The sequence below is a fragment of the Salvelinus fontinalis genome, chromosome 23, assembly GCF_029448725.1.
Source record: "Salvelinus fontinalis isolate EN_2023a chromosome 23, ASM2944872v1, whole genome shotgun sequence".
In the NCBI taxonomy this organism is placed as follows: Eukaryota; Metazoa; Chordata; class Actinopteri; order Salmoniformes; family Salmonidae; genus Salvelinus; species Salvelinus fontinalis.
This window is the reverse complement of record NC_074687.1, coordinates 23,797,479-23,811,945: the sequence shown is the minus strand read 5'-3', so window position 1 is coordinate 23,811,945 and position 14,467 is coordinate 23,797,479. Positions and strand designations below refer to the sequence as shown.

At 40.0% G+C, this 14,467-nt stretch overlaps 1 protein-coding gene across 1 annotated transcript in view; it reads left to right on the top strand.

Moving 5' to 3' along the window:
- The window catches only part of LOC129821055 (titin-like), a 180,511-nt gene that overhangs the window by 35,604 nt on the left and 130,440 nt on the right, over positions 1-14,467 (top strand). Inside the window, exon 41 of the mRNA XM_055878299.1 lies at positions 10,317-10,595. Within this exon, the coding sequence (XP_055734274.1) occupies positions 10,317-10,595 (279 nt within the window). The remainder of the gene's footprint in view (positions 1-10,316; positions 10,596-14,467) is intronic.

Genomic DNA, 14,467 nt, shown 5'->3' with positions numbered 1-14,467 from the left:
AGGGAGAGAAACCTCACCTGGTAGAGAGCCCTCCCCTGGCAGAGAACGCTCACTTGGCAGAGTTCGATCACCTGTGAAAGAAGCCTCACCTGGTAGAGAAGCCTCACCTAGGATAGGCCGTTCACCTTTGAGAGAACATCACATTGGTCAGCATGGCTCTCAAGCCGAAGTTGGTACAGAAGGGCATTCCAATTGGGAATCCGACTTAAGACCTGATGAAAAAGAAAAAGTGTCTTTGAGGACCACAGAGAAGAAAGAAGAACACAGAGAAATGCTATCAAAAGATGACCTTCAGCAAATGGACATGCATCAGAGGACAAAGGAGTTTGATAATACTTCACCGAAAACATCCCTACCTATCTTTGTGAGAGAAATCTCACCCATGAAAGTAAAGAGGGGAGAGATGACAGACTTTAAATGTCGTTTCCGGGGAGACCCTCAACCAACTGTCACTTGGCTCAAAGATGACCAACCAATCAGTCAAAACCCAGACTTTGATGTTCTCATCAAATTGAATGAAACCACATTAACCATCTACTATCCGACTATATACCACGAGGGGACATTTAGTTGTGTTATAACTAATATATTTGGAAAGTCAACCTCCTCTGCCACACTTGAAGTTACTGAGAGTGAGCAATTAAGAAAATCACCATCACCGGTGGCCTCGCGTAAAGTGAAAGTGACAACAGATTATGAAATCAGTGAAGAAGATCTTGACCAAATGATTGACGAGGAACTTGAATCGTACATAGACGTTGAAACAGATGAGAAATCCTTTCTACAGGTGCCTCAGGCTGTCTTGTACAGACCTCGTGCTTCAGACTCACAATATTCTACTTCTAATGTCGAGATCAAGATCACTGCTCCAACACCAGTCCCATTCGAAATGATTGAAAAAGATGCAGAGATGTCTGAGGACGATGGCACTTCCCATCCTATGAAACACAAATTCACATTCTCCTATGATCCGAGTGATGCCGCTAAGGTAGTCAGTAAATCTGAGAACATAAGCTCTTCAGAAGGCCAAACCAGTAAGGTTGAAAGCAGTTCTGATGTGTACTTCCAACCAGCTGTTGCTATTGCTGGATCTTCTGAGGTAGAAGCAGCCATGGCTGGTGAATGGGAACAATATATACTATCTGGAAATTCAGAAGATTTGAGGCAGTCCCCTCTGAGTGATACTGGTGATATTACTGACCAGGCATTGATGCTGACTTTGGACAGAACTTTAGGTTCCCACAGCCTTAAAATGACTGTTCCAAAAGTAACTAAACCAAAGCAAAGTGTTTCAAAAGAAGCACCTAGTATTACTGGGTGTGGTCGGCAATCATCTGCTGCAGTAGTCGAAATGTCACATATTAAGCAGGCCTTTGAGACACCTGTGTTGTCAGAGGCACCTGCATTGTCAGATACCACTGTTCACGAAGTGACAAAGTCCACAGAGTCATATTTCCCTGAGGATATCCCAGAAGTATCAATCCATCCTGAACAGGATGATATGTCATTGGTAACTAATGTTGTGGAAGGAACTCCACTGCAGGCCAAACAAGACACTATATTAGTAGAATGTAATTATACACAAATTTCGAGAGACAAGTCAATTTCCCCCAAAAGTGGACCAGAGGTTGTCTTACTAGAAGGTAGTAATACACAAATTTCGACCAAAGCGAAGACAGTCTCTCCAAAACGTGCCCCTGAGCATGGCCAGACTACTCAGGAGGAAGACAAGGAAATCTGTATGATTTCAGGAGAAACTGTTGAGGAAGCTGGCTTAATTGACACCCATGGTGACTTAAAACACTTTGTTCCCCTCTCAAGTGTAGCAGAGGTGCAGGAGTCACCAAAACTTGTCAGACCTGAGGCAGTTAAAGCAGTAAAGACTAGCCATTCTCCAGAAAGTATAGGACCTGGTGTGATAGATGAAAGTATGAAAGAGGACAGTGGAAGTGCATTTGTCAGTACTGGCAGTAGCTTCATTCCTTGTGAGAAAGTCCCAGTGTCGGAGACCCCAGATGATGTTTCAATGTCAGCCGGTAATGAGGTTGTAAAGCCAAAAAGATTCTCTGGCTCATTTGCAGCTCCAGAAGTTCAGAGATTGGACACTGAGTCTTCTGTTCGCGAGGACATGACTCATATGAATGAAAATATGTCTATATTTGAACGCTCAAAGGGTAGCGCATTTGTCAGTGTTAGTGGGGCACGTAGTGAAATTGTTAGTGAAAAAACTGCAGAGGAAAATGAGGAACATGCTGATGCTGAGAGTGGTGAGCCTTCAGTGGTTTCAAAATTAGTGAGTATTAAGTTCAAAGAAGATGGTTTTACAGATGATCTTGCTGCACAAGGTTCACAACAGCAAGCAGAGGCTAAATCAGACAGTGCATATCTAAGTACGGCTGTCAGTCAAGGTGCTACAGGTTTGACCTCACTTGAAGAGGAGGCAGTGACCTTCAGTGCTGTTTATGACTACTACAACCCACCAACTGAGTGGGGCAGACCTCTATCACCAGAGTCGGAGATGTCCATTGAGTGTGGTAGCACATTTAGTGAGGAATTGACAGAAATTGAGCGGTTCTATACGCCAGCTTCTTCAACTGAAATTTCGCAGCTCCCGAAATCTCCCGAATCTTTCCACACTCCTGAAACTGAAACTCCAGCAGGTTATATGACCCCTAATGAGTATGCCTTCTCTCCTCTTGAACATAAAAGAACATCTACTGACTTCAATGAGAGGTTATTTTCTCCTGCTAAGTTCTTGAGGTCACCCGATGATGAGGGCATTGAGACAACTCCCCCTGCATTTAGCTTAGAGGAAGGAATCTTCCTCTCAGAGCGTGCCCTTGGCCTTGGAGGACTACAGGAAAAAGTCCAGGGAATCCCTCCGGCTTTCCTCAAACCTCTCACCAAAAGGAGAGTTTTTGAACAAGATTCGTTATCGTTTTACGCTGAGGTGTTTGGGTTGCCTTCACCTGAAGTTAAGTGGTTTAGAAACAAAACCCAGCTTGTTGTAGAAGAAAGGATTACAATGGATAGAGATGGCGACAATATCACACTTGTTATTCAAAACATTACGAAAGCTGATCAAGGTGAATATATTTGCGAAGCTGTTAACTATGTAGGAGAGGCAAAAAGCGTTGCACTAGTTGTAGTTATATCCAACGAGGCCAGATACATGCCTCCACCACCAGCAGTCACTCACCAGCATGTGATGGAGTTTGATGTTGAGGAAGATGATGACTCATCGAGGTCTTGCTCCCCTCAGGAGATTCTATTAGAGGTGGAGCTGGATGAAAATGAGGTTAAAGAGTTTGAGAGACAGGTGAAGATAATTACCGTCCCAGAATACACCGCTGACAATAAAAGTATGATAATATCACTCGATGTTCTCCCGAGTATGTACGAGGAGAGTGGAGTTGACTTTGTAACGCAAGAAAGGGATGATTTGAAAATAGCTTTTGAGGTTACAGAAATGCCACCGCGCTTCATCAACCCAATTTGTGATATGGAAACCCCTGAAAATACAACTGTAATGTTTGAGTGTTCTCTGATGGGAATTCCCTCTCCCATAGTATCATGGTTTAAAGGTAACAAAAAGATCCCTCACGATAACAAGAAATACTTGTACTCATCTGATGGAGACAATCATTTCCTAAAGATCAGGAAAGCCAGCACTCATGATAGTGGAATATACACCTGCAGGGCCATCAATGTGGTTGGGGAAACTCTTTGCAGGGCATCTCTTCTTGTGTTGAATCCCAAAAACTTTATAGGGAAAACAAGAGGAAGAGAATTGACAGCTGTGTCTCTTGGTAGTGCTAAAGTTCAGCCTCAAAAGTTTGACTTGGTTGTTGGGAATGAGTTTGATGGTGAGCAGGCATCAGAAATAGAGCTGGAATTTGAATTTGAGCAGGAAGCTGATGAATCACAAAAGGCTGTTAGACTCGTAGCCATGACAGACAATGAGATGAGCGAGCAGGGAGAGAAATATGTCAGTATAAATTTTGATGTTTTCGCAGAGCCCGCCAAAGATGATAAAATAGAATTCAAAGGAAAGTCATCGGAATCGTGTAGTTTCCAGTTTCAAATGACTGAAACTCCACCAAAATGCATTATTCCTTTGACAAACGTCACTGCAGCAGTAGGAACTCCAGTGGTCCTCCAGTGTTTAGTGAATGGTAAACCTCATCCCACTGCTGAATGGTACAAAGATGGCGATCCAGTGAAAGAAACTAGGTACATGATCCAAGAGAAAGCATCTGGACATTTTAATTTGATCATAACAAATGTCACTCAAAATGATGCTGGAGAGTACAAGTGTCTCATCCAAAATAAATCTGGATATACTGAAACAACTGCTTTGTTGAAAGTGTTCTAATCTCTTCATGTAATTTATTTTCATGTGGAAGTTGAAATCAATTAAGCAATTGTATGTTCGAAAAAGTAGCTTTTGTTAATTATTCTGAGATACATGTGAAAGGTTTTCTGAAATTAGGTATAGATCTTATTTATTGTGTATAGTGTGTAATCACTTCACACATAAGAGTAATTATAAATGTTATATAATCATGTTTGGTATGTTTGAATGTTGAATGTTTGCTTATCAAAAAAGTAAAACAAAAGTTAATGCTTATTGTTTTATTTAACGTGACAACGTGTATGAATACTTACCACCCATGTGTAATCAAAACATTGTTATCAAGACATTCGTGTTAGGCCCAAAATGTACAATGTTTTAATATTTCAAATTAATCATATAATTGAATAAATAATAATACATAATATAACAAATACAAAAAACTCTGGGGCTTATCTAATTGTTCATTGGGGATTTCTCGGACCCAGATCAAGCGTACTCCTGAACGAAAAAGCATGCTCAATGGAGAACTGGGGATCCAATTCCCAGTGTGTAGTGTTGAAGTTGGAATTTACATTAGGGTAAACAGCATGACTGTCCGCCCCAGCACCTTTGTTATAGTTTTTATTTTGTGGCCGAAATGGAGGTGAGGTGCGTAAAGCAGTGTGGTAAAAATAATACTTACAGTACATATTCTGCTGTTCTATCGCGCGTGCAATGAAGTCGGGAAAACAGTGGGTGTTGTTTTCAGTAATGTTGTTGTTGTAATATCCCAAACGGATGTGGCAGTTTCACCATTAAGGGTTCCAGCTTTAAGAAGTGCATGTCAAATTATCAATATGTATGCAACCATGATAATTCCATCTTAACATGATGCTGTACAATCAGTGATGTGCAGAATTTAAACATTTTCTTTGTGAATGAGTTTCTGATAATATTTTGTTTCTTTTGGTTAATGATTTTAAAAAATATATATATTGTACACAAAAAAAAATCAATATCTAACACAATTTGAATCTAATATTGAATGTACTATTGTAGAGTTTATTTTTTCATTAGGACTACAGTGGCAAAGTACATCCATTCAAAATAAAGCCTTGGGGTTGGCTGTAAAATTACATTTTTAAAAAGGATATGTTCATTATATACATTATATGTGCTGTAAATATGTGTTTCACTGTATGTTTGAGGCAATTGTATTCTTAATGAATACTGTATATTTGGGCTTATAAAAGACTTACCAATTTGACTGATCTCAATAAAGAATGACAGAGTATTCATTTGGAAATGGGAGTAATTGAAATTCATGATTTGTTTGTACAGAAATCACTTCACTTTGTCTCTAACAGAGTTTATTTATGTATAAATAAAATAGTTATATACTGATGTATTTATTGTATGTTTTTTTTAATGTAAAGTAATGTTGATGTCAACCTTTAAGTTTTTGCAGCGGACACACAGTTGACCAGCATAACCCTGTCTTTAATGGACATTTTATCTCAATCTTACAAATTATTTTTTACACAGAATATTCTAGGTCGACTGTGACCACAGTGGAAGAAGAACAAGAATCCTACACCACTGGCCTTCAGTTACCTCAAACATCCAAAACACTTGAACTCCAGCCAGAGTCTAAATACTATTCGAGTACTTTAGAGGATAAAAAAGAAAAGCCTATCTTTTTGACCCAACTCTCACCAGCAGCTGTCAATGTTGGGGAGTCAGCTATATTTACTATCACAGTATCTGGTCTTCCAAAGCCTACTGTTCAGTGGTTTCATAATGGGAAAGTCATTACTTCTTCATCAATTTACAAATTGGTTCAAGAAAAAGATGAGTATACCTTAATAATATCTGAGGTAAAAACAGAGTATAAAGGCGAGTACACTTGTACAGCTAGCAATAGATTTGGCCAGACAACCTGTACTACTTACCTGGAGGTAAGTAAGAGAGCTTCAACTACAGCTGAGCAATGGGTGGAAAAAATGTTCAAAGCCACTGTCCAACCTCCAAATTTCACTAGCCAAATCAAACCTATAAAATGCCAAGAGGGAGGTGAGGCTTACTTTAAATATAAAGTATCTGGTGATCCAATACCAGATGTACAGTGGTATAAAAGTGCTCGTCAAATTCAGCCTGGTAAGTACTGCATTATAGTGAACAACCCAGATGGCTCTGGCTTCATCAACATGAAGGGCATTCAACAGCAGGACAGTGGTCTCTACACATGTAAGGCTTCCAACCCATCTGGAGAGGCCTCTTGTAGTGCTGACCTAATTGTGTTCAAAGAGCCTGTCTCTGTATCTCAGCGTAAGGAACACATGGTTGTTCAGAAAGGTTCTAAAGTATCCATGACTGCTGAACAGGCTACAGAGTCCCGCTTGTACGAGGTCAACCTTCCTGGAGAGACCAGGGCCAGTATTCAGGCAGGACATCAGATGGTGTACACCATTGGCACCGAGGACAGCCAGGTTGTTTCCAGTGAGCAAGTACAAACCCTTAGAGAGTTGGATATGTCTGCAGCTACTGTCCAAAGAGAGAGGGTCACCCACCAGGCTGCAGTTCTGCAGTCACATGAGGTACAAGAGAGAGTGTCTGTGGGTGTCACTCTTCCACCTGAAGTTTCAGTAGTTTCTACGAAACAGCACCGTACGGCTCCCTTTCATACATCTGCTGTTCAGGATAGCCCACAGCTCACAGAGCAGCACTGTGACCGTATCCAAAGCCCAGTAGTCGTAGAGCTTCAGTCTTCAAAAGAGAAGCGCTCAAAATTAATGTCTGCCACTTCCGAGGAGATAACCACCTTGGCGAGTGTAAGCACAGAGATGTCAGGTGAAAGGAAGACAGATAAAGTAAAGCCAACCTCCGAGCCAAAACATCTTGTCAGTAGTCATCTTGTTGAATCCCAACTGTCAATTTTAAAAGAACGATCGCAAGACATTCCCAAGCCACAGGAGGAAAAAAGTTACAAAGTCAAAGAAGGCATTAAGATATTGTATTCCGCTATGTCAACTGAAAAACAGATGATTCCTGAGGGCCATACCACAGATGTGCCATCTTCTGACTCTGCTCTACAATCTTCAGTGACAAAAGAATCGTTCAAACCAATCCTAGCCTCAGTTTCTGAGACAAAACAAACCTTATCAAAAGAGACAAAATTTACCATGCAGAGGCCAGAGGCAGAAAAGGCTCTCCTTCGTAAAGATTACATTATGAAATCTGCACTGACAGCGGAGGAAAAGCAAATGTTACAAGCTGAACAAACAAAACAAGTGAAGAGTTTAGAAAGTGCTACCTCATTATTTTCTCAGGTAGAAGGTGAACAGGTACTGCATTTGCAGATAATTAGAGATCAGGATATCCTACCATCTGAGGAACCATTTACTTGTGAGAAACCAGCTGTCGAACAAGCAGGTGCTAGGAAAAGCCCTACTCTTTTACATACAGTAACCCACGATGAACGGACATCTGTCACTTGCGAAGATACAACTGAGTTTGAGGCCAAGAGAGACACAATGACCATTCAGCCCCAAAAACAAGCCCCTACCCCATTACATCTTCAGTCATTTCATCCAGGAGGTGCCTTAACCAAAGAGGGAATTATTACCATTGAAAAGCCAGCCCAACAGACAGCAACACAGAAGCAGGAGAAAGCCAGAAAACACGCAGCATCCTCAGAGGAAAAAATGGAGCTTAGCGCAGATTATTCCAAAGATCTTGATGTGTCTGTGACAGGAGTTCAGTCAAAGCTTAGAACAGAACCCAGACCACAGAACATTCTTCAGGTCACATCAAAGCCCATGCAGATATCCAAAGAAACACCATTTACTAGTGATGCCAAACAGCAGCGTGCATTAATCCAAAAAGAAGATCGTTGGAACATCATGCAAGTTACAAGTGTGGCAGATAGTCAAGCGTTAGAGGAGGGACATACTGAGAGTTTGACAGCTGTTGACAAATTTACATGCAAATCCGAAATAGAGCCTAAAGTACCTGCTGAGCCCATACAAATAGAGGAGAAGGCGATCGCAACTGAGAGTAGTGTACTTCTAGAAGCAACAGAGCAAGATTTTGCCATCCAGATACAGGAAGGACAGTCTGTTAGACAGTCAACAATGATGGATGAAAAGCGTATATTGATTGGGGAAATGTCTCAGCAAATAACCAAATCAGAGTCAACAAAAGTTAGCCTTAAAACTCAGCACAAAATGGCTGTTTTCGTTTCAGAGTCTGGAGAAAGTCGAACTCTTCCAAAGGAGCTCACATTTGTTATTCAGATTCCAAAACCAACAAGTTTGGACATCAGACGTCAGTTGAAAGATGCACTTCAGTCTGCTGTGGCTCTTGATCAGCCACTTATACTAGCAGACGTTGTTGGAAGTTTAGAGGCTACTGAGGTACAGGAAGTGAAGGTACTCAAGGAACCTAGCCGTGCGATGTTCACTTATCTTATCACAACACCAGGTGCCCCTATGGAAATAACACTTGCTTTTGAAGGTCAGTACCCCAAGACTGCAGATCTAAGGACTGAACTCCAGGCAGCTTTCTACTCAATTATCTATCACGAGCAGCATGTTCTTACATCTGAGCAACCTGGCACACTGCAAATCGACAAGCCCCAAAGACTAAAGGTTAGCAGTGCATCCTCCAAAGAAATATTGTCATCCGTAGTTGAGACAGTAAAAGTAGCAGAAAGTGTAGTTGATTTCACAACACCTAAATCTCAGGCTGCTAAAGGAAAGACAGAATCTCGGGCTCCACATGAAACAGCAACAGCTGAGGAACGTATTGTGGTGCAAGAGTCCAAAGTAACTCAATCCAACTTGGGCGGTCAAGTAATGGAAGTTACTACAGAATCACATGCTGAGTTTGAACAGACAGTGCAGGTGGCCAGGCAGGAGGTTAGAACTATGACTGTAAAAGGTTATGAGAGAGATGTAGGTATGGTTGATATCACCACCGATATGCCCATGACATCCATTCCAACTGAACATTCTGTAGATGTACTCATCCAAAAAGAACACAGGGAGGAATTTATTTCAGAAGAGGTCAAAAAATCTAAACCTCAAGGAAACGTAAAAGATTATCCCATTATTGAAACTTTCCTTGAGGACATTACCACAGAGGAGCATTGTAAGGTTACATACACTGTGACAGTAAAGTATGTTACAAAAGCTAATTGGCTTTTCAATGGACAAATAATTCAATCTGGCAAAGAGTTCAAGTGTTCCAAAGAACATGACACATACACACTTACAATCATGAAAATTATCAAGGAGAAGCACGAAGGAGAATATGTCTTTGAGGCTGTGAATGAAGCTGGAAAGACCACAACATCATCAAGACTCACAGTTGTCTCGAAAGGTTGGATAATGGGGATAGTTTTATTGTTACTCGTCACCATACACATAAACTAACTTTATCATTCATTACATTTTTATAACGTAATATAACATTTTAATTTCATATTGGCAGCAAACTCATACTTTATTTCATACATATTTATTTTTAGCAAACTAATTACTAAATAAAAACAAATATTGATAGAATTTTCAGCATGAATTTACTATACTTTCAATCCACTACTAATTCACCTTAGTATTTCTCTATATCATTCCCCACATGCTTATTTCTTCTATATCATTCCCAGGTATTTTTGTCACCCATGAACTATAACATTTCATTCTTGGTCATTCTCCACTGAGCACTGAAATCTTTTTGCATGCTTTCAGGGGCAAATATGTCATGGTTTCATTCTTCATGATGTTACTTTTCTCCTTCCTCTATCATGAAGTCACTTTCCTTCTTCCTCCTCTAACCATTTCACCATTTCTTCACAGTCACTCCTGGAATGCATCCCACCATCCCTGTTCCAGCTCTGTGTACCATTTGTCTACTTGTCATTTTTCGCATCATTATCTACCTGTGTACTAATTTACTTTTCTTTTTGTGCACATTATAGTGCCACCTATTTTCAGGTACAAAATTGTTCCCCTGGAGATCAATGTTGGCAGTGGAGCCAAGTTTGAATGTGAAATTGAAGAGGCACCAAATGTGAACTTCAAATGGTTCAAGTCTGGCACTTCGATCAAAGAGAGTGCAAATTGTCACATTCTCAGTCAGCAACTGACATCTTCATTGGAGCTCCTGAGCCCAACCAAAGCTGACAGTGGTGAATACACCTGCAAGGCTACAAACCAGCATGGCAGTGACACCTGTGCTGCCATACTGACAGTGACTGGTGAGTCTTCTGTTTCCTTTAACATTATTTATACAACTGTATGTATATTGCTGTTTTTTTAAGGTTGAATACAATACAACACATTTTAATGTGCACTTGTTGTCTCAACATTTGTATATTGTACCGGTTTGTAAAGTAAATGAAGTATTCATATCCTATTGCTTTTTTTATCTTTATTTACTTTTTTATAGAGATGTACCCGCCAGTATTTAGTACAAAGCCTGATCACATGACTTTATACGTGGGCAAACAAGCAACCTTCCAGTGTGTAGTTACTGGCTCTTCACCGGTGACTATTGTCTGGCACAAAGACAACATTGCTATCTCTCCGGGGGGAAGCTATCAAATATCATCTGACAAGACCAAATATTCCCTACAAATCAAAAATCTTCAGCTGAACGATCAGGGCACATACCTTTGCAAAGCATCGAACAGTGTTGGTACTGCTACATGCAGTTCAGAGTTGAGGGTTATCAACAAACCCAGTTTCATAAAGACCTTTGAGGCCTCGGTGTCTTCAGCCGTTGGTAACACACTGCGGCTCGAAGGTCAAGTGGATGAGGACACTGGAGTGTCCATCACCTGGATGAAAGATGGCAAAAAGCTTCATCAAACAATGGATTGTAAACAATCCTTTGAAGACAAGGTTGTCGTTCTTGAAATTACAAAGGCAAAACTGAAAGATTCAGGGAAATATGTATGTACAGCTTCAAATGATGCTGGGAGTGCAACTTGTCCTACCACGTTGACGGTACAAGGTAAGGTCTTCAAGTAGATTTCTGTACTAACACAGTGTTTGTGCACTTACAGATCTACTAATTGTAAAAAACAGCTTTTGAGTCCTCTTTGAAACAGCCACTAACGCCATGCAGCTTCTGTATGTCTTCTTATTTTCTCTTTCTTGAACTCTTCTCTTTTGTATTGATTCTTGTTTGACAACACATTTGCTGTTTTGCAATCCAAAACTTATTTCAGAGCCCCCTACCTTTGTTAAGAAAATGGAACCAAAACTAATGTGGAAGCAGGGCATAGCTGCTCGGATGCAGTGCACAGTCAAAGGATCAGCTGAACTCAAAGCTTCCTGGTTTCTGAATGACAAGGAGCTCAGTGATGGAGATAAATATAAAATCAATTTCAAGGCTGGTCTTGCAACTTTGGAAATAATCGATGTAAACGTGTTAGACAGCGGAAACTACACTTGTGAGGTGTCAAACGAAGCTGGTAGTGAGAGCTGCAGCACTGAGTTATCTGTAAAAGGTTTGTCACCATTCTTTACTTACAATTATTTAAAAATCTAACATATAGTTGTATAATTGAATCTGATCTCTACTCTTAGAGCCCCCTTCCCTTCGAAAAGAATTGCAAATGGTTGAGACAGTGAAGGGAACTCCTGCCGTACTCGAATGTGAAATTAAAGGAACAGCTCCATTTGAAATCACCTGGTTGAAGAATAAGAAACCAGTCGTCACCACAGATAAAAAGTACAAGATCGTCTCTCAGGAGTCCATTGCTCGTTTGGAGTTCTGCTCATTTGAAAGTGCAGACATTGGGGATTACCAGTGCTGCATAGCTAATGATGTTGGTAAAATCACCACTAAGGCACTGGCCAAACTAAAAGGTTAGTATTGTTGATCAATTAAAATAACTCAAATTGATTTATCTAAATACGGTATGTTTTCTAAAGAACATGGTTCATTGATTTTATAATATGTTTTGTATAGAACCACCAACATTTGCAAAGAAGATTGAAACCATTACAGCAACATTGGGAGATTCTGTGAAACTGCAGGGCACATTGAAAGGCTCACCCCCCATTTCCGTCAAATGGATAAAGGACACTGAAATGTTGAGAGATGATGATCCAAATATCAAAATGACATTTGAGAACAACATTGCTATTTTGTCAATAACAACTGTTGCCATTAGCCATGGTGGCAAGTACACTTGCCAAGCAGAGAATGAGGCTGGACAAAACAAATGTGAAGCCACTCTAACAGTTCAAGGTTAGAGTTGAACATTTAAATGAAACATTTACATATATTTATGTATTACATATAAACACATTATACTCTTGTGACACCTCAATCTAATTCATTTTACTTTAATATAGAACCTGCTAGAATCTTAGAGAAAGCAGAATCCATCAATGTGACTTCAGGGGAATCTGCAACCTTGGAATGCAAAATCGCTGGAAGCCCAGAACTTAAAGTGAAATGGTTCCAGGATGGAAAGGAGATGAAAGGGAGTCGAAAATATAAAATAACTCTGAAAGATAATATTGCCATCTTAAAGATTCTTGCGTCTGAAAAAGCAGACTCTTCCGAATACAAGATGGAAGTGTCCAACCGTGTTGGAAAGGACCAGTGCTCATGCTCTATTACTGTGCTGGGTTAGCTTTTCTTCTTTGCTACTTTTAAAAGTTTGTTTTCATGACATTTATTTTAACTTGCAATGTACAGTATGACTTAACTTTTTCTTTCCAAAACAGATCGTATCATACCACCCTCTTTCACAAGGTCTCTGAAAAGACTTGATGGAATTATGGGTAACGATATTTCAATGGATTGCAAAGTATCTGGATCCCAGCCTATGACTCTGTCTTGGTTCAAAGACGATAAAGAAATTCAGTTCGGAGATAGATATTTACCTGAAATCAAAGACAACTCAGCTGCACTGAAAATTACTAAATTGGAAAAGGTTGATGCTGGAGTGTACACATGCCGGGCAACAAATTCTGCTGGATCTGAAGAAAGCAGTGGAACCTTATATGTCAAAGGTTTATAAAGTTTAAGTAATTCTTTAGCTCTATGTTTTTACTTCTAATTGAAGTAGGCCTATGGCGTTTTCTTGGGGTAATATGATGATGAAAAATAAATATTTTGTCCTTTTAATTAATTTTAGAACCTCCAGTCTTCACATTGAAACCTGACAACCAAGATGTCATACCAGGATCTACCATTGTCTTGAAGTGTGCTTTCACTGGAACAGCTCCTCTTATGATCAAGTGGTTCAGAGACGACAAGGAGATATCAAGTGGGGGCACATTTTTTATCAAGAAGGAGACCTCCTTAAGTTTTTTGGAACTTCACTCAGTAAAACCCACTGACTCAGCTAACTACACATGCCAAGTGGCCAATGACGCTGGAAAGATGGCATGCACTGCTGTCTTGTTTGTGAAAGGTGACCTTCTTACATATACCCGGCTCAATATGCATTTGTTGTTCTTCTGTTCTTGCATCAATGTTTGTTTACTTGACTGATAATCAATGTCAAACTCTTTTTTAGAACCTCCAATGTTTGTGGTGAAGCTTGAGTCTACGAAACTAGTAGTGAAAGGAAGTGCTGTAAAGCTGGAGTGTAAAGCAACTGGCACCCCTGAGATCAGTTTTAAGTGGTTAAAGAATGAGATTGAGATAACACAAAAGGAGAAATACAAAATGGCTGTCATCAATTCAGTTGCCTCATTGGAGTTTGTCAACTGCTCTGTTGATGATAGTGGAAATTATGTTTGTGTGGCATCAAGTGAGGCTGGTAGTGACCACAGCGGCAGCACAGTTACAGTTAAAGGTGTGTTGAGTATTCCGCTTACTGATTTCTTTTAGATTAATCCATTTAGATTTTTGTTGATTGTATTCTGACTTGATTGCCATCTTCTTTTAGAACCTCCAATATTTACAAGGACCTTTGAATCCAGAGAAGTTATCAAAGGATCTGATATTATGTTGGAAGGAAAGCTTGCAGGCTCTGCTCCATTCAACGTATCTTTTTACAAAAACACAAAGGCGATCAGAAATGATAAAAGACACAAGATAGTCTTAAAGGATGACATAGTTACCCTCCAGATCCTGGCAATTGAAGCCGGAGATGCTGGA